The sequence below is a fragment of the Zonotrichia albicollis genome, chromosome 4, assembly GCF_047830755.1.
Source record: "Zonotrichia albicollis isolate bZonAlb1 chromosome 4, bZonAlb1.hap1, whole genome shotgun sequence".
Classification (NCBI taxonomy): domain Eukaryota; kingdom Metazoa; phylum Chordata; class Aves; order Passeriformes; family Passerellidae; genus Zonotrichia; species Zonotrichia albicollis.
In genome coordinates this window covers 27,359,868-27,385,030 of record NC_133822.1, presented here as the reverse complement: position 1 = coordinate 27,385,030, position 25,163 = coordinate 27,359,868, and the positions used below count along the sequence as shown (strand labels likewise).

The window sequence follows — 25,163 nt, the reverse complement described above, 5'->3', positions numbered from 1 at the left end:
ATTAAACTCTTCATATATACAATATAAAAGATGTAATTGGTATGTATGTTATAAATGTATCGATTTCATGAAAACCTTATAATAATGTGCTATACTGTATATACGGTATAAGTGCCCTATGAGCATTAATATGTATCACAACTTAGAGTGACGCTAAATATTGGCTATATTGCATTCTTTAAACAAAATTACATATTTGACCCTTTAGAATAATTTCTTCGCATTATATAAAATGACAACATTCATGTAATTGACCATATATATATTTTTCTATTGGCTTTTATGATCTTTTACTATTATATATGGTAATTGATAAGCTTTCTAGCATATAATATGCACACAGGGGACATATATACACCCATTCACAACTTAGATCTCTACGTATACAAAATATCAGCTCAGCTCCAGCACGGTTTGGTACAATGCTGACCTGAAGGATTCCCATGCGGGAAGAAGGAGAAGCACCCTCGCATTCGCTGATCCTAAACATTGTAGCCAGAGATTGTGGAGCCTCTCTCCCCAGAGAAAGTTAAGAACCTTGTTCCAAACGCAATCCTTTGTAGTGTAGAGCGGGAAGACCTGCCTGGAGCACCTCTGAACCAAATGATACCACCAGTGGTCCTTTCAAACATTCCCTCATCTGAGATTCTGAGATCGGCGTCTCTGCACAGGATGTAGCCCTCGGAGGGAAAATGGACTCAAAGAAAGAGGTGGGGGAACAATAGCATTTCCTTGTGCATCTTCCTTGATCTATGTAGCCAACCTGTTCATCACTGGATGCAGTGCTTGGGAGGCTCTTGAGACCACACTGTTGCTGCTGCTGCTGCTGCTGCTGATGGCATAGTGCTGCTACGCAGCGTTTTCCCTTCCCTCTCCAAAGCCCACGTTCTCCCTTCTTTTCCCGTCTCCTGAGAGCTGCTTCTCTGCCACCCGGTGGGAGCCTCACAAGCACAGCTCTGGGCAGGACAACCTCTTTCACCGTTCATTTCTAAGGATCCGTTTGAACCAACGCTGCAGATCCATGTACTGGCTCATTGCCTGAGAGTGGGCAACGGGATTCATCACCAGGTCATGGAAGAGATTGCATGACCTGGCCATTAGGACCTCTGGGGGCAAGCGGATGCCCTGAGGAAGCCTCTGGTTGCCCACAATGAAGTGATTGAGGCGTCTCGTTTCCACAGACGTGCGCAGGCTCTCGCTGATATCCATCAGCCGACTCACAAAATGTCTCCTGCGCCACACTGACGCGGGCAAGATGCTCAGGAGGTGCATGACAATGGTCTTGATGGTATAGGTGGAAAAGCCTAAGCCCAGCTGAAGACGAGTGAAGAACTGCAGGCATTTCAGGTGCAAGCTGTCAGGGGGAGCCCGCCTGGCGATGTACATGAAGAACTTCCTCTCGGCCACAGCGTAGCTCTCTGGCCAGATTGTGCTGGAGGTGTGGGCTTGCCTAGGCTGGCTGCTCACAAAGACGTCTGAGTTGCCTTGCCGCACCCCAAAGAGCATCTCGATCCGGTAGCTTTCTCTGCCATTGGTCACCTTGAACTGGCAGGAGCGTCTGGAGGGCAGCAGCACTAAATGCCAACGGTGTGACTCAGGCAAAGCTGGCCAGATTGCTCTCACCAGCTGGTAGAACCAGCGGGCAGTTTTCTCCACGTCCAGGTAGGAGCCTGTGCACAGGGTATGAAGGAGGCTGGGATCCTGATGCCTCCTCAGCTCCTCCTCAGGGTGGTGCAGGAAGCACAGCATGTTCTCACCCTGCTGCTCACTCGTGCAGGTGCACTCCTGCTGCACGCGGATGTGGAAGTTCCTCAAGCGCCTCTGCTGTGCAGTGCCCAGCTCTAGGTGGAAGCTGTGCCCTCGGGGAGGTGTCATGGGTACGAGCACCTGGTAGACAACATCCTGCTCACGGGGACTCCAACCTTCGAAGGCACTGCCCACCCCAATGGCTCCGTGCAGCACCGGATAGAAACTGTTGGACAAGACCCGTCGAAAATAAATTGCAAAATGCTTCATCAGGGTTCTTGTCCACATGCATCCTCCCTGCAGGTCCTGCACAGGCCACTGTATGCGCTCCATTAAGACTCTTCCAAAATTGTCGGCACGATCACGGGATTCTTGCACTTGATTTCCGACGTCATTGACGTTCACTGCAAAGCCAGCCTCATTGCCAGCTTCATTCGCAGCAGCATTGTCGACATCCTCTGCACGGCCACCATCACCGTCATCTTCCTCCACCTCCATTTCATTGTCTCCTTCATCTTCATTTCCAAAGTCTTCTTCATGTGCATCCACATTTTCAACCTCCTCTTCATTTACACCATCATGTCCTTCTCCTTGCTCCTCTCTCCTCAGGCTCCCTTTCCTCCACATATACCACAGTGCCAAGAGAAGGAGCAGGAGCCCAGCAAGAGCCCAGACCTGCCAGTGCTGCCGGGCAGAGGAGAGCAGGTCTCCCCAGGCCAAGACACCCTGCTTCAGCAGGACCAGCTGCTCCACCTCGCGCTGCAGACAAATCTTCTCCTCTTCCTGGAGCTTGGCACGCACCTCCATTTGCAGACGTGCCACCTCGTCCAAGCCATCACCCATGGGCTGTGGGTACTGGACTAAACTTTGCAAGAGCAAGAGCCACAATACCCAGGTATCCATGGTCTGCAGGAGGATGGAGAGAAGGCCTTGAGAGAGAGGGGCTGAGAGGGAGGCAGCTGGCAGCAGGGATTGGCGGGGGTGGGGGGCAGCAGGGACAGGAATCTCAGGGATCTGCGAGCAGGAAGCACAGGACCCCAGAGAGCTGGCAAGCAGCCAGGCCCGTTCTGCTGCCCGAGCAGCAGCAGCAGCAGCAGCAGCAGCAGCAGCAGCAGCAGCAGCAGCACGGTGTCCTGCCCAAGGCTGCGCCATGAGGGGCTGTTCCTGGATGCAGGGGGAAAAGCCAGCCCCGGGTACTGCGTTTCTGCGCCGGCCCTTATGCCCAGCCCAGCCTCCCCACCATGTGCGCACTCACCGCTTGCCCAAGCAATACAGGGCCAGCGTTGCCTGCTGGGGCCTTGTATAGCTGCCCCCATTTGTGACATGGCCCCGTGATGTCATGCTCGTCACAGTACACCACAACCAGCCCAGCCCCACCCTTTGTCCCCACCCCAGCTCGGACTGTCGCAGGGGCCCTGGGCTACCGGTTAAGGCAGCCTTTGAGTGAATCTTCTTCAAAGAGCCTCTCTTGGCCCTTCTCTTGTCTTTTTTCTCAGCTGCCCTCCACTGGCAATCTCATAGATATCCATGTTGGAAGGCACTCTTGAGGATCATGGAGTCAAAGCCTTGACTCCATGCTGAGCTTCAGTCAAATCCTCTCAGTCTATAAAAGCTGCACTTTGGTTTCAGCCTGGCTGCTTTTCTGCAGAATGAGCATGACAGCATCCTCCTGGCTTCCCCACACCACTTGTGGACCAGGCCTCTGGAGAGCACTCCTTTGTTCTGCTCCAGAAAGAGTTTCCCAGCACAATTGTTCTGCATTAGAAAGATGTATTTTTAGTGACCAGTTCCAGATAGATTGGTCTGTCTTTCTGTGCATAATCAGGCACAGCTACACAGACTCGCAGTGATGAACCGCCATCTAAGAGTCGCAGGCTGCTATTGTAGGTCTTGCCCCTGATTCCTACCCAAAAATGCTCAACCCCATCAGCACCATCATTAAGCTCTAGACAGGTGGAACCCAGCCTTACATAGAGGGTGACCCCAGCGGCCCTCCTTCCCTGCCTGTGTCTTCTGCAGGGTTACAAATATATAAACCAGAGGGAGCATAAAACAGAGGGGTATTGTGGTGGCCAACAGCTTGCCGGAAGGCCTCACGGTTTCATTTCATCCTAATTTTAGAACTGAAGCATAAGTAATTCTATAAGTACTTTAATGATGAAACTTAAGCAGTGTGGACCGTTAGGGAGCAGGCCCGGAGCGTTGGGGACACCAGCACCTATTGGCTGTTCTACCAGGTGGCAACTGCTTCAACCAATGTGGACTGACCAGGCAGACATTCAGATCTGCAAAGGAAGAGAGCACTCAACAAAAGTTGCTTGCTGTGCATGAACCTTGGTGTGTGTGTGTATGGTCCCATTCCTGCCTCCACAACCAAAGTGACAGAGGGCTTCCATGCAGTAGGAAACTGGAGAAGAAGTCTTGTTCCTTCTGAGTACCACAGGCAGTGGGGGAAGGAAGAGGGTGATGCACCTGGGAATTAGGATAAAAAAGGGGGCCGCGGCCTTGTCCTGGGTCTCAACAAATGGAGACACCCCAAGGGGAAATGTCCCTTGGCCTCTCCCTTTATTCCAATAACATAACAAGACTCCTCTGTGTCCTCCCTGGAGATAACCTCTGGCGTTGTGAGGTTTGTTCCCCACAGGGACACACCCTACTCTTTCAGTGCCCATTCTCCAGCTCTTCTCTGCTTTCTAACACGTCTAGAAGCCCGTGTCCTTGCTGCTGCACGGATCTCCCACGGCTCTCTGCCAGCAGCGCTCCAGAGCTCCCAGCTCCTCCAGCTGGCAGGGCCTCAGCGCCTGCCCTGTGCCCTCCCGCCCTGACGGCCGCACCAGGCCCTGCTTGCTGTCCTCATGCTGGCACTCCTGGCCCCAGTGCTCTCCAAGGCCTTCTCCGGGGGCACCTTCCTGCGGCCTTTCACTCTCTGCACCAGGCCCAGCAGAGACCTGAGAGCGGCAGTGTCTCGGACAAGGGCCTGCAGGGACTGCACCAGGCCCAGTGGCTTCCCACTGACAAGCGGGGCCGGCTTGGGCTGGAGATGCACAAGAAATTCTTGCCTCTCAGGCTGCTCAGGCCCTGGCCCACACTGCCCACAGCAGCTGTGGCTGCCCCATCCCTGGCAGCATTCCAGGCCAGGCTGGACGGGGCCTGAAACAACCGGGCCTAGGAGAAGGTGTCCCTGCCCTTGGCAGCAGGGTGCAACAAGACCATTTTTAAGGATCCTTCCAAGGGAGGCCCTTCTGGCCTTCTGTGGTCGCAGGGGCCGCGGTCAACTGGACTTCATTTCTGATTAGAACCAATTCACCACTGCAAGTTTGGCCAATTTCAAGGAGACTCTTCACAAGCTCACATTCACAACTTGTCGCTTTTACCTACACCACAGGTCTGGTTGAGGTCAATAAAGTCTTGCACGATCCAGGTTCTGGAATCTTGTCCTTTATTGAATCAAGAGCAATGAAATTTCTAGGTTGCTACTCATAAAAGCACTAACTATAGAACATAATTGTGTGTCCCCAGCAGACAGAGACACCATATATGTCTTTACTACTACATTAAAAAAAAAACTCTTTAATATTAAACTCTTCATATATACAATATAAAAGATGTAATTGGTATGTATGTTATAAATGTATCGATTTCATGAAAACCTTATAATAATGTGCTATACTGTATATACGGTATAAGTGCCCTATGAGCATTAATATGTATCACAACTTAGAGTGACGCTAAATATTGGCTATATTGCATTCTTTAAACAAAATTACATATTTGACCCTTTAGAATAATTTCTTCGCATTATATAAAATGACAACATTCATGTAATTGACCATATATATATTTTTCTATTGGCTTTTATGATCTTTTACTATTATATATGGTAATTGATAAGCTTTCTAGCATATAATATGTACACAGGGGACATATATACACCCATTCACAACTTAGATCTCTACGTATACAAAATATCAGCTCAGCTCCAGCACGGTTTGGTACAATGCTGACCTGAAGGATTCCCATGCGGGAAGAAGGAGAAGCACCCTCGCATTCACTGATCCTAAACATTGTAGCCAGAGATTGTGGAGCCTCTCTCCCCAGAGAAAGTTAAGAACCTTGTTCCAAACGCAATCCTTTGTAGTGTAGAGCGGGAAGACCTGCCTGGAGCACCTCTGAACCAAATGATACCACAAGGGAGGGAAAATGGACTCAAAGAAAGAGGTGGGGGAACAATAGCATTTCCTTGTGCATCTTCCTTGATCTATGTAGCCAACCTGTTCATCACTGGATGCAGTGCTTGGGAGGCTCTTGAGACCACACTGTTGCTGCTGCTGCTGCTGCTGCTGATGGCATAGTGCTGCTACGCAGCGTTTTCCCTTCCCTCTCCAAAGCCCACGTTCTCCCTTCTTTTCCCGTCTCCTGAGAGCTGCTTCTCTGCCACCCGGTGGGAGCCTCACAAGCACAGCTCTGGGCAGGACAACCTCTTTCACCGTTCATTTCTAAGGATCCGTTTGAACCAACGCTGCAGATCCATGTACTGGCTCATTGCCTGAGAGTGGGCAACGGGATTCATCACCAGGTCATGGAAGAGATTGCATGACCTGGCCATTAGGACCTCTGGGGGCAAGCGGATGCCCTGAGGAAGCCTCTGGTTGCCCACAATGAAGTGATTGAGGCGTCTCGTTTCCACAGACGTGCGCAGGCTCTCGCTGATATCCATCAGCCGACTCACAAAATGTCTCCTGCGCCACACTGACGCGGGCAAGATGCTCAGGAGGTGCATGACAATGGTCTTGATGGTATAGGTGGAAAAGCCTAAGCCCAGCTGAAGACGAGTGAAGAACTGCAGGCATTTCAGGTGCAAGCTGTCAGGGGGAGCCCGCCTGGCGATGTACATGAAGAACTTCCTCTCGGCCACAGCGTAGCTCTCTGGCCAGATTGTGCTGGAGGTGTGGGCTTGCCTAGGCTGGCTGCTCACAAAGACGTCTGAGTTGCCTTGCCGCACCCCAAAGAGCATCTCGATCCGGTAGCTTTCTCTGCCATTGGTCACCTTGAACTGGCAGGAGCGTCTGGAGGGCAGCAGCACTAAATGCCAACGGTGTGACTCAGGCAAAGCTGGCCAGATTGCTCTCACCAGCTGGTAGAACCAGCGGGCAGTTTTCTCCACGTCCAGGTAGGAGCCTGTGCACAGGGTATGAAGGAGGCTGGGATCCTGATGCCTCCTCAGCTCCTCCTCAGGGTGGTGCAGGAAGCACAGCATGTTCTCACCCTGCTGCTCACTCGTGCAGGTGCACTCCTGCTGCACGCGGATGTGGAAGTTCCTCAAGCGCCTCTGCTGTGCAGTGCCCAGCTCTAGGTGGAAGCTGTGCCCTCGGGGAGGTGTCATGGGTACGAGCACCTGGTAGACAACATCCTGCTCACGGGGACTCCAACCTTCGAAGGCACTGCCCACCCCAATGGCTCCGTGCAGCACCGGATAGAAACTGTTGGACAAGACCCGTCGAAAATAAATTGCAAAATGCTTCATCAGGGTTCTTGTCCACATGCACCCTCCCTGCAGGTCCTGCACAGGCCACTGTATGCGCTCCATTAAGACTCTTCCAAAATTGTCGGCACGATCACGGGATTCTTGCACTTGATTTCCGACGTCATTGACGTTCACTGCAAAGCCAGCCTCATTGCCAGCTTCATTCGCAGCAGCATTGTCGACATCCTCTGCACGGCCACCATCACCGTCATCTTCCTCCACCTCCATTTCATTGTCTCCTTCATCTTCATTTCCAAAGTCTTCTTCATGTGCATCCACATTTTCAACCTCCTCTTCATTTACACCATCATGTCCTTCTCCTTGCTCCTCTCTCCTCAGGCTCCCTTTCCTCCACATATACCACAGTGCCAAGAGAAGGAGCAGGAGCCCAGCAAGAGCCCAGACCTGCCAGTGCTGCCGGGCAGAGGAGAGCAGGTCTCCCCAGGCCAAGACACCCTGCTTCAGCAGGACCAGCTGCTCCACCTCGCGCTGCAGACGAATCTTCTCCTCTTCCTGGAGCTTGGCACGCACCTCCATTTGCAGACGTGCCACCTCGTCCAAGCCATCACCCACGGGCTGTGGGTACTGGACTAAACTTTGCAAGAGCAAGAGCCACAATACCCAGGTATCCATGGTCTGCAGGAGGATGGAGAGAAGGCCTTGAGAGAGAGGGGCTGAGAGGGAGGCAGCTGGCAGCAGGGATTGGCGGGGGTGGGGGGCAGCAGGGACAGGAATCTCAGGGATCTGCGAGCAGGAAGCACAGGACCCCAGAGAGCTGGCAAGCAGCCAGGCCCGTTCTGCTGCCCGAGCAGCAGCAGCAGCAGCAGCAGCAGCAGCAGCAGCAGCAGCAGCACGGTGTCCTGCCCAAGGCTGCGCCATGAGGGGCTGTTCCTGGATGCAGGGGGAAAAGCCAGCCCCGGGTACTGCGTTTCTGCGCCGGCCCTTATGCCCAGCCCAGCCTCCCCACCATGTGCGCACTCACCGCTTGCCCAAGCAATACAGGGCCAGCGTTGCCTGCTGGGGCCTTGTATAGCTGCCCCCATTTGTGACATGGCCCCGTGATGTCATGCTCATCACAGTACACCACAACCAGCCCAGCCCCACCCTTTGTCCCCACCCCAGCTCGGACTGTCGCAGGGGCCCTGGGCTACCGGTTAAGGCAGCCTTTGAGTGAATCTTCTTCAAAGAGCCTCTCTTGGCCCTTCTCTTGTCTTTTTTCTCAGCTGCCCTCCACTGGCAATCTCATAGATATCCATGTTGGAAGGCACTCTTGAGGATCATGGAGTCAAAGCCTTGACTCCATGCTGAGCTTCAGTCAAATCCTCTCAGTCTATAAAAGCTGCACTTTGGTTTCAGCCTGGCTGCTTTTCTGCAGAATGAGCATGACAGCATCCTCCTGGCTTCCCCACACCACTTGTGGACCAGGCCTCTGGAGAGCACTCCTTTGTTCTGCTCCAGAAAGAGTTTCCCAGCACAATTGTTCTGCATTAGAAAGATGTATTTTTAGTGACCAGTTCCAGATAGATTGGTCTGTCTTTCTGTGCATAATCAGGCACAGCTACACAGACTCGCAGTGATGAACCGCCATCTAAGAGTCGCAGGCTGCTATTGTAGGTCTTGCCCCTGATTCCTACCCAAAAATGCTCAACCCCATCAGCACCATCATTAAGCTCTAGACAGGTGGAACCCAGCCTTACATAGAGGGTGACCCCAGCGGCCCTCCTTCCCTGCCTGTGTCTTCTGCAGGGTTACAAATATATAAACCAGAGGGAGCATAAAACAGAGGGGTATTGTGGTGGCCAACAGCTTGCCGGAAGGCCTCACGGTTTCATTTCATCCTAATTTTAGAACTGAAGCATAAGTAATTCTATAAGTACTTTAATGATGAAATTTAAGCAGTGTGGACCGTTAGGGAGCAGGCCCGGAGCGTTGGGGACACCAGCACCTATTGGCTGTTCTACCAGGTGGCAACTGCTTCAACCAATGTGGACTGACCAGGCAGACATTCAGATCTGCAAAGGAAGAGAGCACTCAACAAAAGTTGCTTGCTGTGCATGAACCTTGGTGTGTGTGTGTATGGTCCCATTCCTGCCTCCACAACCAAAGTGACAGAGGGCTTCCATGCAGTAGGAAACTGGAGAAGAAGTCTTGTTCCTTCTGAGTACCACAGGCAGTGGGGGAAGGAAGAGGGTGATGCACCTGGGAATTAGGATAAAAAAGGGGGCCGCGGCCTTGTCCTGGGTCTCAACAAATGGAGACACCCCAAGGGGAAATGTCCCTTGGCCTCTCCCTTTATTCCAATAACATAACAAGACTCCTCTGTGTCCTCCCTGGAGATAACCTCTGGCGTTGTGAGGTTTGTTCCCCACAGGGACACACCCTACTCTTTCAGTGCCCATTCTCCAGCTCTTCTCTGCTTTCTAACACGTCTAGAAGCCCGTGTCCTTGCTGCTGCACGGATCTCCCACGGCTCTCTGCCAGCAGCGCTCCAGAGCTCCCAGCTCCTCCAGCTGGCAGGGCCTCAGCGCCTGCCCTGTGCCCTCCCGCCCTGACGGCCGCACCAGGCCCTGCTTGCTGTCCTCATGCTGGCACTCCTGGCCCCAGTGCTCTCCAAGGCCTTCTCCGGGGGCACCTTCCTGCGGCCTTTCACTCTCTGCACCAGGCCCAGCAGAGACCTGAGAGCGGCAGTGTCTCGGACAAGGGCCTGCAGGGACTGCACCAGGCCCAGTGGCTTCCCACTGACAAGCGGGGCCGGCTTGGGCTGGAGATGCACAAGAAATTCTTGCCTCTCAGGCTGCTCAGGCCCTGGCCCACACTGCCCACAGCAGCTGTGGCTGCCCCATCCCTGGCAGCATTCCAGGCCAGGCTGGACGGGGCCTGAAACAACCGGGCCTAGGAGAAGGTGTCCCTGCCCTTGGCAGCAGGGTGCAACAAGACCATTTTTAAGGATCCTTCCAAGGGAGGCCCTTCTGGCCTTCTGTGGTCGCAGGGGCCGCGGTCAACTGGACTTCATTTCTGATTAGAACCAATTCACCACTGCAAGTTTGGCCAATTTCAAGGAGACTCTTCACAAGCTCACATTCACAACTTGTCGCTTTTACCTACACCACAGGTCTGGTTGAGGTCAATAAAGTCTTGCACGATCCAGGTTCTGGAATCTTGTCCTTTATTGAATCAAGAGCAATGAAATTTCTAGGTTGCTACTCATAAAAGCACTAACTATAGAACATAATTGTGTGTCCCCAGCAGACAGAGACACCATATATGTCTTTACTACTACATTAAAAAAAAAACTCTTTAATATTAAACTCTTCATATATACAATATAAAAGATGTAATTGGTATGTATGTTATAAATGTATCGATTTCATGAAAACCTTATAATAATGTGCTATACTGTATATACGGTATAAGTGCCCTATGAGCATTAATATGTATCACAACTTAGAGTGACGCTAAATATTGGCTATATTGCATTCTTTAAACAAAATTACATATTTGACCCTTTAGAATAATTTCTTCGCATTATATAAAATGACAACATTCATGTAATTGACCATATATATATTTTTCTATTGGCTTTTATGATCTTTTACTATTATATATGGTAATTGATAAGCTTTCTAGCATATAATATGTACACAGGGGACATATATACACCCATTCACAACTTAGATCTCTACGTATACAAAATATCAGCTCAGCTCCAGCACGGTTTGGTACAATGCTGACCTGAAGGATTCCCATGCGGGAAGAAGGAGAAGCACCCTCGCATTCACTGATCCTAAACATTGTAGCCAGAGATTGTGGAGCCTCTCTCCCCAGAGAAAGTTAAGAACCTTGTTCCAAACGCAATCCTTTGTAGTGTAGAGCGGGAAGACCTGCCTGGAGCACCTCTGAACCAAATGATACCACAAGGGAGGGAAAATGGACTCAAAGAAAGAGGTGGGGGAACAATAGCATTTCCTTGTGCATCTTCCTTGATCTATGTAGCCAACCTGTTCATCACTGGATGCAGTGCTTGGGAGGCTCTTGAGACCACACTGTTGCTGCTGCTGCTGCTGCTGCTGATGGCATAGTGCTGCTACGCAGCGTTTTCCCTTCCCTCTCCAAAGCCCACGTTCTCCCTTCTTTTCCCGTCTCCTGAGAGCTGCTTCTCTGCCACCCGGTGGGAGCCTCACAAGCACAGCTCTGGGCAGGACAACCTCTTTCACCGTTCATTTCTAAGGATCCGTTTGAACCAACGCTGCAGATCCATGTACTGGCTCATTGCCTGAGAGTGGGCAACGGGATTCATCACCAGGTCATGGAAGAGATTGCATGACCTGGCCATTAGGACCTCTGGGGGCAAGCGGATGCCCTGAGGAAGCCTCTGGTTGCCCACAATGAAGTGATTGAGGCGTCTCGTTTCCACAGACGTGCGCAGGCTCTCGCTGATATCCATCAGCCGACTCACAAAATGTCTCCTGCGCCACACTGACGCGGGCAAGATGCTCAGGAGGTGCATGACAATGGTCTTGATGGTATAGGTGGAAAAGCCTAAGCCCAGCTGAAGACGAGTGAAGAACTGCAGGCATTTCAGGTGCAAGCTGTCAGGGGGAGCCCGCCTGGCGATGTACATGAAGAACTTCCTCTCGGCCACAGCGTAGCTCTCTGGCCAGATTGTGCTGGAGGTGTGGGCTTGCCTAGGCTGGCTGCTCACAAAGACGTCTGAGTTGCCTTGCCGCACCCCAAAGAGCATCTCGATCCGGTAGCTTTCTCTGCCATTGGTCACCTTGAACTGGCAGGAGCGTCTGGAGGGCAGCAGCACTAAATGCCAACGGTGTGACTCAGGCAAAGCTGGCCAGATTGCTCTCACCAGCTGGTAGAACCAGCGGGCAGTTTTCTCCACGTCCAGGTAGGAGCCTGTGCACAGGGTATGAAGGAGGCTGGGATCCTGATGCCTCCTCAGCTCCTCCTCAGGGTGGTGCAGGAAGCACAGCATGTTCTCACCCTGCTGCTCACTCGTGCAGGTGCACTCCTGCTGCACGCGGATGTGGAAGTTCCTCAAGCGCCTCTGCTGTGCAGTGCCCAGCTCTAGGTGGAAGCTGTGCCCTCGGGGAGGTGTCATGGGTACGTACGAGCACCTGGTAGACAACATCCTGCTCACGGGGACTCCAACCTTCGAAGGCACTGCCCACCCCAATGGCTCTGTGCAGCACCGGATAGAAACTGTTGGACAAGACCCGTCGAAAATAAATTGCAAAATGCTTCATCAGGGTTCTTGTCCACATGCACCCTCCCTGCAGGTCCTGCACAGGCCACTGTATGCGCTCCATTAAGACTCTTCCAAAATTGTCGGCACGATCACGGGATTCTTGCACTTGATTTCCGACGTCATTGACGTTCACTGCAAAGCCAGCCTCATTGCCAGCTTCATTCGCAGCAGCATTGTCGACATCCTCTGCACGGCCACCATCACCGTCATCTTCCTCCACCTCCATTTCATTGTCTCCTTCATCTTCATTTCCAAAGTCTTCTTCATGTGCATCCACATTTTCAACCTCCTCTTCATTTACACCATCATGTCCTTCTCCTTGCTCCTCTCTCCTCAGGCTCCCTTTCCTCCACATATACCACAGTGCCAAGAGAAGGAGCAGGAGCCCAGCAAGAGCCCAGACCTGCCAGTGCTGCCGGGCAGAGGAGAGCAGGTCTCCCCAGGCCAAGACACCCTGCTTCAGCAGGACCAGCTGCTCCACCTCGCGCTGCAGACGAATCTTCTCCTCTTCCTGGAGCTTGGCACGCACCTCCATTTGCAGACGTGCCACCTCGTCCAAGCCATCACCCACGGGCTGTGGGTACTGGACTAAACTTTGCAAGAGCAAGAGCCACAATACCCAGGTATCCATGGTCTGCAGGAGGATGGAGAGAAGGCCTTGAGAGAGAGGGGCTGAGAGGGAGGCAGCTGGCAGCAGGGATTGGCGGGGGTGGGGGGCAGCAGGGACAGGAATCTCAGGGATCTGCGAGCAGGAAGCACAGGACCCCAGAGAGCTGGCAAGCAGCCAGGCCCGTTCTGCTGCCCGAGCAGCAGCAGCAGCAGCAGCAGCAGCAGCAGCAGCAGCAGCAGCACGGTGTCCTGCCCAAGGCTGCGCCATGAGGGGCTGTTCCTGGATGCAGGGGGAAAAGCCAGCCCCGGGTACTGCGTTTCTGCGCCGGCCCTTATGCCCAGCCCAGCCTCCCCACCATGTGCGCACTCACCGCTTGCCCAAGCAATACAGGGCCAGCGTTGCCTGCTGGGGCCTTGTATAGCTGCCCCCATTTGTGACATGGCCCCGTGATGTCATGCTCGTCACAGTACACCACAACCAGCCCAGCCCCACCCTTTGTCCCCACCCCAGCTCGGACTGTCGCAGGGGCCCTGGGCTACCGGTTAAGGCAGCCTTTGAGTGAATCTTCTTCAAAGAGCCTCTCTTGGCCCTTCTCTTGTCTTTTTTCTCAGCTGCCCTCCACTGGCAATCTCATAGATATCCATGTTGGAAGGCACTCTTGAGGATCATGGAGTCAAAGCCTTGACTCCATGCTGAGCTTCAGTCAAATCCTCTCAGTCTATAAAAGCTGCACTTTGGTTTCAGCCTGGCTGCTTTTCTGCAGAATGAGCATGACAGCATCCTCCTGGCTTCCCCACACCACTTGTGGACCAGGCCTCTGGAGAGCACTCCTTTGTTCTGCTCCAGAAAGAGTTTCCCAGCACAATTGTTCTGCATTAGAAAGATGTATTTTTAGTGACCAGTTCCAGATAGATTGGTCTGTCTTTCTGTGCATAATCAGGCACAGCTACACAGACTCGCAGTGATGAACCGCCATCTAAGAGTCGCAGGCTGCTATTGTAGGTCTTGCCCCTGATTCCTACCCAAAAATGCTCAACCCCATCAGCACCATCATTAAGCTCTAGACAGGTGGAACCCAGCCTTACATAGAGGGTGACCCCAGCGGCCCTCCTTCCCTGCCTGTGTCTTCTGCAGGGTTACAAATATATAAACCAGAGGGAGCATAAAACAGAGGGGTATTGTGGTGGCCAACAGCTTGCCGGAAGGCCTCACGGTTTCATTTCATCCTAATTTTAGAACTGAAGCATAAGTAATTCTATAAGTACTTTAATGATGAAATTTAAGCAGTGTGGACCGTTAGGGAGCAGGCCCGGAGCGTTGGGGACACCAGCACCTATTGGCTGTTCTACCAGGTGGCAACTGCTTCAACCAATGTGGACTGACCAGGCAGACATTCAGATCTGCAAAGGAAGAGAGCACTCAACAAAAGTTGCTTGCTGTGCATGAACCTTGGTGTGTGTGTGTATGGTCCCATTCCTGCCTCCACAACCAAAGTGACAGAGGGCTTCCATGCAGTAGGAAACTGGAGAAGAAGTCTTGTTCCTTCTGAGTACCACAGGCAGTGGGGGAAGGAAGAGGGTGATGCACCTGGGAATTAGGATAAAAAAGGGGGCCGCGGCCTTGTCCTGGGTCTCAACAAATGGAGACACCCCAAGGGGAAATGTCCCTTGGCCTCTCCCTTTATTCCAATAACATAACAAGACTCCTCTGTGTCCTCCCTGGAGATAACCTCTGGCGTTGTGAGGTTTGTTCCCCACAGGGACACACCCTACTCTTTCAGTGCCCATTCTCCAGCTCTTCTCTGCTTTCTAACACGTCTAGAAGCCCGTGTCCTTGCTGCTGCACGGATCTCCCACGGCTCTCTGCCAGCAGCGCTCCAGAGCTCCCAGCTCCTCCAGCTGGCAGGGCCTCAGCGCCTGCCCTGTGCCCTCCCGCCCTGACGGCCGCACCAGGCCCTGCTTGCTGTCCTCATGCTGGCACTCCTGGCCCCAGTGCTCTCCAAGGCCTTCTCCGGGGGCACCTTCCTGCGGCCTTTCACTCTCTGCACCAGGCCCAGCAGAGACCTGAGAGCGGCAGTGTCTCGGACAAGGGCCTGCAGGGACTGCACCAGGCCCAGTGGCTTCCCACTGACAAGCGGGGCCGGCTTGGGCTGGAGATGCACAAGAAATTCTTGCCTCTCAGGCTGCTCAGGCCCTGGCCCACACTGCCCACAGCAGCTGTGGCTGCCCCATCCCTGGCAGCATTCCAGGCCAGGCTGGACGGGGCCTGAAACAACCGGGCCTAGGAGAAGGTGTCCCTGCCCTTGGCAGCAGGGTGCAACAAGACCATTTTTAAGGATCCTTCCAAGGGAGGCCCTTCTGGCCTTCTGTGGTCGCAGGGGCCGCGGTCAACTGGACTTCATTTCTGATTAGAACCAATTCACCACTGCAAGTTTGGCCAATTTCAAGGAGACTCTTCACAAGCTCACATTCACAACTTGTCGCTTTTACCTACACCACAGGTCTGGTTGAGGTCAATAAAGTCTTGCACGATCCAGGTTCTGGAATCTTGTCCTTTATTGAATCAAGAGCAATGAAATTTCTAGGTTGCTACTCATAAAAGCACTAACTATAGAACATAATTGTGTGTCCCCAGCAGACAGAGACACCATATATGTCTTTACTACTACATTAAAAAAAAAAACTCTTTAATATTAAACTCTTCATATATACAATATAAAAGATGTAATTGGTATGTATGTTATAAATGTATCGATTTCATGAAAACCTTATAATAATGTGCTATACTGTATATACGGTATAAGTGCCCTATGAGCATTAATATGTATCACAACTTAGAGTGACGCTAAATATTGGCTATATTGCATTCTTTAAACAAAATTACATATTTGACCCTTTAGAATAATTTCTTCGCATTATATAAAATGACAACATTCATGTAATTGACCATATATATATTTTTCTATTGGCTTTTATGATCTTTTACTATTATATATGGTAATTGATAAGCTTTCTAGCATATAATATGTACACAGGGGACATATATACACCCATTCACAACTTAGATCTCTACGTATACAAAATATCAGCTCAGCTCCAGCACGGTTTGGTACAATGCTGACCTGAAGGATTCCCATGCGGGAAGAAGGAGAAGCACCCTCGCATTCACTGATCCTAAACATTGTAGCCAGAGATTGTGGAGCCTCTCTCCCCAGAGAAAGTTAAGAACCTTGTTCCAAACGCAATCCTTTGTAGTGTAGAGCGGGAAGACCTGCCTGGAGCACCTCTGAACCAAATGATACCACAAGGGAGGGAAAATGGACTCAAAGAAAGAGGTGGGGGAACAATAGCATTTCCTTGTGCATCTTCCTTGATCTATGTAGCCAACCTGTTCATCACTGGATGCAGTGCTTGGGAGGCTCTTGAGACCACACTGTTGCTGCTGCTGCTGCTGCTGCTGATGGCATAGTGCTGCTACGCAGCGTTTTCCCTTCCCTCTCCAAAGCCCACGTTCTCCCTTCTTTTCCCGTCTCCTGAGAGCTGCTTCTCTGCCACCCGGTGGGAGCCTCACAAGCACAGCTCTGGGCAGGACAACCTCTTTCACCGTTCATTTCTAAGGATCCGTTTGAACCAACGCTGCAGATCCATGTACTGGCTCATTGCCTGAGAGTGGGCAACGGGATTCATCACCAGGTCATGGAAGAGATTGCATGACCTGGCCATTAGGACCTCTGGGGGCAAGCGGATGCCCTGAGGAAGCCTCTGGTTGCCCACAATGAAGTGATTGAGGCGTCTCGTTTCCACAGACGTGCGCAGGCTCTCGCTGATATCCATCAGCCGACTCACAAAATGTCTCCTGCGCCACACTGACGCGGGCAAGATGCTCAGGAGGTGCATGACAATGGTCTTGATGGTATAGGTGGAAAAGCCTAAGCCCAGCTGAAGACGAGTGAAGAACTGCAGGCATTTCAGGTGCAAGCTGTCAGGGGGAGCCCGCCTGGCGATGTACATGAAGAACTTCCTCTCGGCCACAGCGTAGCTCTCTGGCCAGATTGTGCTGGAGGTGTGGGCTTGCCTAGGCTGGCTGCTCACAAAGACGTCTGAGTTGCCTTGCCGCACCCCAAAGAGCATCTCGATCCGGTAGCTTTCTCTGCCATTGGTCACCTTGAACTGGCAGGAGCGTCTGGAGGGCAGCAGCACTAAATGCCAACGGTGTGACTCAGGCAAAGCTGGCCAGATTGCTCTCACCAGCTGGTAGAACCAGCGGGCAGTTTTCTCCACGTCCAGGTAGGAGCCTGTGCACAGGGTATGAAGGAGGCTGGGATCCTGATGCCTCCTCAGCTCCTCCTCAGGGTGGTGCAGGAAGCACAGCATGTTCTCACCCTGCTGCTCACTCGTGCAGGTGCACTCCTGCTGCACGCGGATGTGGAAGTTCCTCAAGCGCCTCTGCTGTGCAGTGCCCAGCTCTAGGTGGAAGCTGTGCCCTCGGGGAGGTGTCATGGGTACGTACGAGCACCTGGTAGACAACATCCTGCTCACGGGGACTCCAACCTTCGAAGGCACTGCCCACCCCAATGGCTCTGTGCAGCACCGGATAGAAACTGTTGGACAAGACCCGTCGAAAATAAATTGCAAAATGCTTCATCAGGGTTCTTGTCCACATGCACCCTCCCTGCAGGTCCTGCACAGGCCACTGTATGCGCTCCATTAAGACTCTTCCAAAATTGTCGGCACGATCACGGGATTCTTGCACTTGATTTCCGACGTCATTGACGTTCACTGCAAAGCCAGCCTCATTGCCAGCTTCATTCGCAGCAGCATTGTCGACATCCTCTGCACGGCCACCATCACCGTCATCTTCCTCCACCTCCATTTCATTGTCTCCTTCATCTTCATTTCCAAAGTCTTCTTCATGTGCATCCACATTTTCAACCTCCTCTTCATTTACACCATCATGTCCTTCTCCTTGCTCCTCTCTCCTCAGGCTCCCTTTCCTCCACATATACCACAGTGCCAAGAGAAGGAGCAGGAGCCCAGCAAGAGCCCAGACCTGCCAGTGCTGCCGGGCAGAGGAGAGCAGGTCTCCCCAGGCCAAGACACCCTGCTTCAGCAGGACCAGCTGCTCCACCTCGCGCTGCAGACGAATCTTCTCCTCTTCCTGGAGCTTGGCACGCACCTCCATTTGCAGACGTGCCACCTCGTCCAAGCCATCACCCACGGGCTGTGGGTACTGGACTAAACTTTGCAAGAGCAAGAGCCACAATACCCAGGTATCCATGGTCTGCAGGAGGATGGAGAGAAGGCCTTGAGAGAGAGGGGCTGAGAGGGAGGCAGCTGGCAGCAGGGATTGGCGGGGGTGGGGGGCAGCAGGGACAGGAATCTCAGGGATCTGCGAGCAGGAAGCACAGGACCCCAGAGAGCTGGCAAGCAGCCAGGCCCGTTCTGCTGCCCGAGCAGCAGCAGCAGCAGCAGCAGCAGCAGCAGCAGCAGCAGCAGCACGGTGTCCTGCCCAAGGCTGCGCCATGAGGGGCTGTTCCTGGATGCAGGGGGAAAAGCCAGCCCCGGGTACTGCGTTTCTGCGCCGGCCCTTATGCCCAGCCCAGCCTCCCCACCATGTGCGCACTCACCGCTTGCCCAAGCAATACAGGGCCAGCGTTGCCTGCTGGGGCCTTGTATAGCTGCCCCCATTTGTGACATGGCCCCGTGATGTCATGCTCGTCACAGTACACCACAACCAGCCCAGCCCCACCCTTTGTCCCCACCCCAGCTCGGACTGTCGCAGGGGCCCTGGGCTACCGGTTAAGGCAGCCTTTGAGTGAATCTTCTTCAAAGAGCCTCTCTTGGCCCTTCTCTTGTCTTTTTTCTCAGCTGCCCTCCACTGGCAATCTCATAGATATCCATGTTGGAAGGCACTCTTGAGGATCATGGAGTCAAAGCCTTGACTCCATGCTGAGCTTCAGTCAAATCCTCTCAGTCTATAAAAGCTGCACTTTGGTTTCAGCCTGGCTGCTTTTCTGCAGAATGAGCATGACAGCATCCTCCTGGCTTCCCCACACCACTTGTGGACCAGGCCTCTGGAGAGCACTCCTTTGTTCTGCTCCAGAAAGAGTTTCCCAGCACAATTGTTCTGCATTAGAAAGATGTATTTTTAGTGACCAGTTCCAGATAGATTGGTCTGTCTTTCTGTGCATAATCAGGCACAGCTACACAGACTCGCAGTGATGAACCGCCATCTAAGAGTCGCAGGCTGCTATTGTAGGTCTTGCCCCTGATTCCTACCCAAAAATGCTCAACCCCATCAGCACCATCATTAAGCTCTAGACAGGTGGAACCCAGCCTTACATAGAGGGTGACCCCAGCGGCCCTCCTTCCCTGCCTGTGTCTTCTGCAGGGTTACAAATATATAAACCAGAGGGAGCATAAAACAGAGGGGTATTGTGGTGGCCAACAGCTTGCCGGAAGGCCTCACGGTTTCATTTCATCCTAATTTTAGAACTGAAGCATAAGTAATTCTATAAGTACTTTAATGATGAAATTTAAGCAGTGTGGACCGTTAGGGAGCAGGCCCGGAGCGTTGGGGACACCAGCACCTATTGGCTGTTCTACCAGGTGGCAACTGCTTCAACCAATGTGGACTGACCAGGCAGACATTCAGATCTGCAAAGGAAGAGAGCACTCAACAAAAGTTGCTTGCTGTGCATGAACCTTGGTGTGTGTGTGTATGGTCCCATTCCTGCCTCCACAACCAAAGTGACAGAGGGCTTCCATGCAGTAGGAAACTGGAGAAGAAGTCTTGTTCCTTCTGAGTACCACAGGCAGTGGGGGAAGGAAGAGGGTGATGCACCTGGGAATTAGGATAAAAAAGGGGGCCGCGGCCTTGTCCTGGGTCTCAACAAATGGAGACACCCCAAGGGGAAATGTCCCTTGGCCTCTCCCTTTATTCCAATAACATAACAAGACTCCTCTGTGTCCTCCCTGGAGATAACCTCTGGCGTTGTGAGGTTTGTTCCCCACAGGGACACACCCTACTCTTTCAGTGCCCATTCTCCAGCTCTTCTCTGCTTTCTAACACGTCTAGAAGCCCGTGTCCTTGCTGCTGCACGGATCTCCCACGGCTCTCTGCCAGCAGCGCTCCAGAGCTCCCAGCTCCTCCAGCTGGCAGGGCCTCAGCGCCTGCCCTGTGCCCTCCCGCCCTGACGGCCGCACCAGGCCCTGCTTGCTGTCCTCATGCTGGCACTCCTGGCCCCAGTGCTCTCCAAGGCCTTCTCCGGGGGCACCTTCCTGCGGCCTTTCACTCTCTGCACCAGGCCCAGCAGAGACCTGAGAGCGGCAGTGTCTCGGACAAGGGCCTGCAGGGACTGCACCAGGCCCAGTGGCTTCCCACTGACAAGCGGGGCCGGCTTGGGCTGGAGATGCACAAGAAATTCTTGCCTCTCAGGCTGCTCAGGCCCTGGCCCACACTGCCCACAGCAGCTGTGGCTGCCCCATCCCTGGCAGCATTCCAGGCCAGGCTGGACGGGGCCTGAAACAACCGGGCCTAGGAGAAGGTGTCCCTGCCCTTGGCAGCAGGGTGCAACAAGACCATTTTTAAGGATCCTTCCAAGGGAGGCCCTTCTGGCCTTCTGTGGTCGCAGGGGCCGCGGTCAACTGGACTTCATTTCTGATTAGAACCAATTCACCACTGCAAGTTTGGCCAATTTCAAGGAGACTCTTCACAAGCTCACATTCACAACTTGTCGCTTTTACCTACACCACAGGTCTGGTTGAGGTCAATAAAGTCTTGCACGATCCAGGTTCTGGAATCTTGTCCTTTATTGAATCAAGAGCAATGAAATTTCTAGGTTGCTACTCATAAAAGCACTAACTATAGAACATAATTGTGTGTCCCCAGCAGACAGAGACACCATATATGTCTTTACTACTACATTAAAAAAAAAAACTCTTTAATATTAAACTCTTCATATATACAATATAAAAGATGTAATTGGTATGTATGTTATAAATGTATCGATTTCATGAAAACCTTATAATAATGTGCTATACTGTATATACGGTATAAGTGCCCTATGAGCATTAATATGTATCACAACTTAGAGTGACGCTAAATATTGGCTATATTGCATTCTTTAAACAAAATTACATATTTGACCCTTTAGAATAATTTCTTCGCATTATATAAAATGACAACATTCATGTAATTGACCATATATATATTTTTCTATTGGCTTTTATGATCTTTTACTATTATATATGGTAATTGATAAGCTTTCTAGCATATAATATGTACACAGGGGACATATATACACCCATTCACAACTTAGATCTCTACGTATACAAAATATCAGCTCAGCTCCAGCACGGTTTGGTACAATGCTGACCTGAAGGATTCCCATGCGGGAAGAAGGAGAAGCACCCTCGCATTCACTGATCCTAAACATTGTAGCCAGAGATTGTGGAGCCTCTCTCCCCAGAGAAAGTTAAGAACCTTGTTCCAAACGCAATCCTTTGTAGTGTAGAGCGGGAAGACCTGCCTGGAGCACCTCTGAACCAAATGATACCACAAGGGAGGGAAAATGGACTCAAAGAAAGAGGTGGGGGAACAATAGCATTTCCTTGTGCATCTTCCTTGATCTATGTAGCCAACCTGTTCATCACTGGATGCAGTGCTTGGGAGGCTCTTGAGACCACACTGTTGCTGCTGCTGCTGCTGCTGCTGATGGCATAGTGCTGCTACGCAGCGTTTTCCCTTCCCTCTCCAAAGCCCACGTTCTCCCTTCTTTTCCCGTCTCCTGAGAGCTGCTTCTCTGCCACCCGGTGGGAGCCTCACAAGCACAGCTCTGGGCAGGACAACCTCTTTCACCGTTCATTTCTAAGGATCCGTTTGAACCAACGCTGCAGATCCATGTACTGGCTCATTGCCTGAGAGTGGGCAACGGGATTCATCACCAGGTCATGGAAGAGATTGCATGACCTGGCCATTAGGACCTCTGGGGGCAAGCGGATGCCCTGAGGAAGCCTCTGGTTGCCCACAATGAAGTGATTGAGGCGTCTCGTTTCCACAGACGTGCGCAGGCTCTCGCTGATATCCATCAGCCGACTCACAAAATGTCTCCTGCGCCACACTGACGCGGGCAAGATGCTCAGAAGGTGCATGACAATGGTCTTGATGGTATAGGTGGAAAAGCCTAAGCCCAGCTGAAGACGAGTGAAGAACTGCAGGCATTTCAGGTGCAAGCTGTCAGGCGGAGCCCGCCTGGCGATGTACATGAAGAACTTCCTCTCGGCCACAGCGTAGCTCTCTGGCCAGATTGTGCTGGAGGTGTGGGCTTGCCTAGGCTGGCTGCTCACAAAGACGTCTGAGTTGCCTTGCCGCACCCCAAAGAGCATCTCGATCCGGTAGCTTTCTCTGCCATTGGTCACCTTGAACTGGCAGGAGCGTCTGGAGGGCAGCAGCACTAAATGCCAACGGTGTGACTCAGGCAAAGCTGGCCAGATTGCTCTCACCAGCTGGTAGAACCAGCGGGCAGTTTTCTCCACGTCCAGGTAGGAGCCTGTGCACAGGGTATGAAGGAGGCTGGGATCCTGATGCCTCCTCAGCTCCTCCTCAGGGTGGTGCAGGAAGCACAGCATGTTCTCACCCTGCTGCTCACTCGTGCAGGTGCACTCCTGCTGCACGCGGATGTGGAAGTTCCTCAAGCGCCTCTGCTGTGCAGTGCCCAGCTCTAGGTGGAAGCTGTGCCCTCGGGGAGGTGTCATGGGTACGAGCACCTGGTAGACAACATCCTGCTCACGGGGACTCCAACCTTCGAAGGCACTGCCCACCCCAATGGCTCCGTGCAGCACCGGATAGAAACTGTTGGACAAGACCCGTCGAAAATAAATTGCAAAATGCTTCATCAGGGTTCTTGTCCACATGCATCCTCCCTGCAGGTCCTGCACAGGCCACTGTATGCGCTCCATTAAGACTCTTCCAAAATTGTCGGCACGATCACGGGATTCTTGCACTTGATTTCCGACGTCATTGACGTTCACTGCGAAGCCAGCCTCATTGCCAGCTTCATTCGCAGCAGCATTGTCGACATCCTCTGCACGGCCACCATCACCGTCATCTTCCTCCACCTCCATTTCATTGTCTCCTTCATCTTCATTTCCAAAGTCTTCTTCATGTGCATCCACATTTTCAACCTCCTCTTCATTTACACCATCATGTCCTTCTCCTTGCTCCTCTCTCCTCAGGCTCCCTTTCCTCCACATATACCACAGTGCCAAGAGAAGGAGCAGGAGCCCAGCAAGAGCCCAGACCTGCCAGTGCTGCCGGGCAGAGGAGAGCAGGTCTCCCCAGGCCAAGACACCCTGCTTCAGCAGGACCAGCTGCTCTACCTCGCGCTGCAGACGAATCTTCTCCTCTTCCTGGAGCTTGGCACGCACCTCCATTTGCAGACGTGCCACCTCGTCCAAGCCATCACCCACGGGCTGTGGGTACTGGACTAAACTTTGCAAGAGCAAGAGCCACAATACCCAGGTATCCATGGTCTGCAGGAGGATGGAGAGAAGGCCTTGAGAGAGAGGGGCTGAGAGGGAGGCAGCTGGCAGCAGGGATTGGCGGGGGTGGGGGGCAGCAGGGACAGGAATCTCAGGGATCTGCGAGCAGGAAGCACAGGACCCCAGAGAGCTGGCAAGCAGCCAGGCCCGTTCTGCTGCCCGAGCAGCAGCAGCAGCAGCAGCAGCAGCAGCAGCAGCAGCAGCAGCAGCACGGTGTCCTGCCCAAGGCTGCGCCATGAGGGGCTGTTCCTGGATGCAGGGGGAAAAGCCAGCCCCGGGTACTGCGTTTCTGCGCCGGCCCTTATGCCCAGCCCAGCCTCCCCACCATGTGCGCACTCACCGCTTGCCCAAGCAATACAGGGCCAGCGTTGCCTGCTGGGGCCTTGTATAGCTGCCCCCATTTGTGACATGGCCCCGTGATGTCATGCTCGTCACAGTACACCACAACCAGCCCAGCCCCACCCTTTGTCCCCACCCCAGCTCGGACTGTCGCAGGGGCCCTGGGCTACCGGTTAAGGCAGCCTTTGAGTGAATCTTCTTCAAAGAGCCTCTCTTGGCCCTTCTCTTGTCTTTTTTCTCAGCTGCCCTCCACTGGCAATCTCATAGATATCCATGTTGGAAGGCACTCTTGAGGATCATGGAGTCAAAGCCTTGACTCCATGCTGAGCTTCAGTCAAATCCTCTCAGTCTATAAAAGCTGCACTTTGGTTTCAGCCTGGCTGCTTTTCTGCAGAATGAGCATGACAGCATCCTCCTGGCTTCCCCACACCACTTGTGGACCAGGCCTCTGGAGAGCACTCCTTTGTTCTGCTCCAGAAAGAGTTTCCCAGCACAATTGTTCTGCATTAGAAAGATGTATTTTTAGTGACCAGTTCCAGATAGATTGGTCTGTCTTTCTGTGCATAATCAGGCACAGCTACACAGACTCGCAGTGATGAACCGCCATCTAAGAGTCGCAGGCTGCTATTGTAGGTCTTGCCCCTGATTCCTACCCAAAAATGCTCAACCCCATCAGCACCATCATTAAGCTCTAGACAGGTGGAACCCAGCCTTACATAGAGGGTGACCCCAGCGGCCCTCCTTCCCTGCCTGTGTCTTCTGCAGGGTTACAAATATATAAACCAGAGGGAGCATAAAACAGAGGGGTATTGTGGTGGCCAACAGCTTGCCGGAAGGCCTCACGGTTTCATTTCATCCTAATTTTAGAACTGAAGCATAAGTAATTCTATAAGTACTTTAATGATGAAACTTAAGCAGTGTGGACCGTTAGGGAGCAGGCCCGGAGCGTTGGGGACACCAGCACCTATTGGCTGTTCTACCAGGTGGCAACTGCTTCAACCAATGTGGACTGACCAGGCAGACATTCAGATCTGCAAAGGAAGAGAGCACTCAACAAAAGTTGCTTGCTGTGCATGAACCTTGGTGTGTGTGTGTATGGTCCCATTCCTGCCTCCACAACCAAAGTGACAGAGGGCTTCCATGCAG

General features: G+C 52.5%; 3 protein-coding genes and 2 pseudogenes across 3 annotated transcripts; all 5 read right to left on the bottom strand.

Moving 5' to 3' along the window:
- Nucleotides 1-749: 749 nt before the first annotated feature.
- Nucleotides 750-2,589, bottom strand: LOC141728900 (inositol 1,4,5-trisphosphate receptor-interacting protein-like 1). The gene has a single exon (XM_074540216.1). It carries the CDS (start codon nt 2,587-2,589, stop codon nt 976-978), a length of 1,614 nt encoding a protein of 537 aa, XP_074396317.1. The 3' UTR covers nt 750-975.
- Nucleotides 2,590-6,003: 3,414 nt separating this feature from the next.
- LOC141728899 (inositol 1,4,5-trisphosphate receptor-interacting protein-like 1) lies at nt 6,004-7,903 on the bottom strand. The gene has a single exon (XM_074540215.1). It carries the CDS (start codon nt 7,901-7,903, stop codon nt 6,230-6,232), a length of 1,674 nt encoding a protein of 557 aa, XP_074396316.1. The 3' UTR covers nt 6,004-6,229.
- Nucleotides 7,904-11,254: 3,351 nt separating this feature from the next.
- On the bottom strand, nt 11,255-13,593 carry LOC141728898 (inositol 1,4,5-trisphosphate receptor-interacting protein-like 1; annotated as a pseudogene).
- Nucleotides 13,594-16,510: 2,917 nt separating this feature from the next.
- On the bottom strand, nt 16,511-18,849 carry LOC141728897 (inositol 1,4,5-trisphosphate receptor-interacting protein-like 1; annotated as a pseudogene).
- Nucleotides 18,850-21,766: 2,917 nt separating this feature from the next.
- LOC141728896 (inositol 1,4,5-trisphosphate receptor-interacting protein-like 1) lies at nt 21,767-24,104 on the bottom strand. Its single transcript, XM_074540213.1, has 2 exons — nt 24,019-24,104; nt 21,767-23,628 (listed from the first exon to the last, which is right to left on the bottom strand). The coding sequence occupies exons 1-2, from the start codon at nt 24,102-24,104 to the stop codon at nt 21,993-21,995; spliced, it is 1,722 nt and encodes a 573-aa protein (XP_074396314.1). The 3' UTR covers nt 21,767-21,992.
- Between the last annotated feature and the right edge of the window lie 1,059 nt (nt 24,105-25,163).

Excerpts from the sequence above, each read along its gene's own strand:
- LOC141728896 (XM_074540213.1), bottom strand. The coding sequence starts at position 24,104 with ATGACATCACGGGGCCATGTCACAAATGGGGGCAGCTATACAAGGCCC. Across the intron at positions 23,629-24,018 it reads CTGTATTGCTTGGGCAAGCG|TTTAGTCCAGTACCCACAGC; the intron begins GTGAGTGCGCAC and ends GCTCTTGCAAAG.
- LOC141728899 (XM_074540215.1), bottom strand. The coding sequence starts at position 7,903 with ATGGATACCTGGGTATTGTGGCTCTTGCTCTTGCAAAGTTTAGTCCAG.
- LOC141728900 (XM_074540216.1), bottom strand. The coding sequence starts at position 2,589 with ATGGGTGATGGCTTGGACGAGGTGGCACGTCTGCAAATGGAGGTGCGT.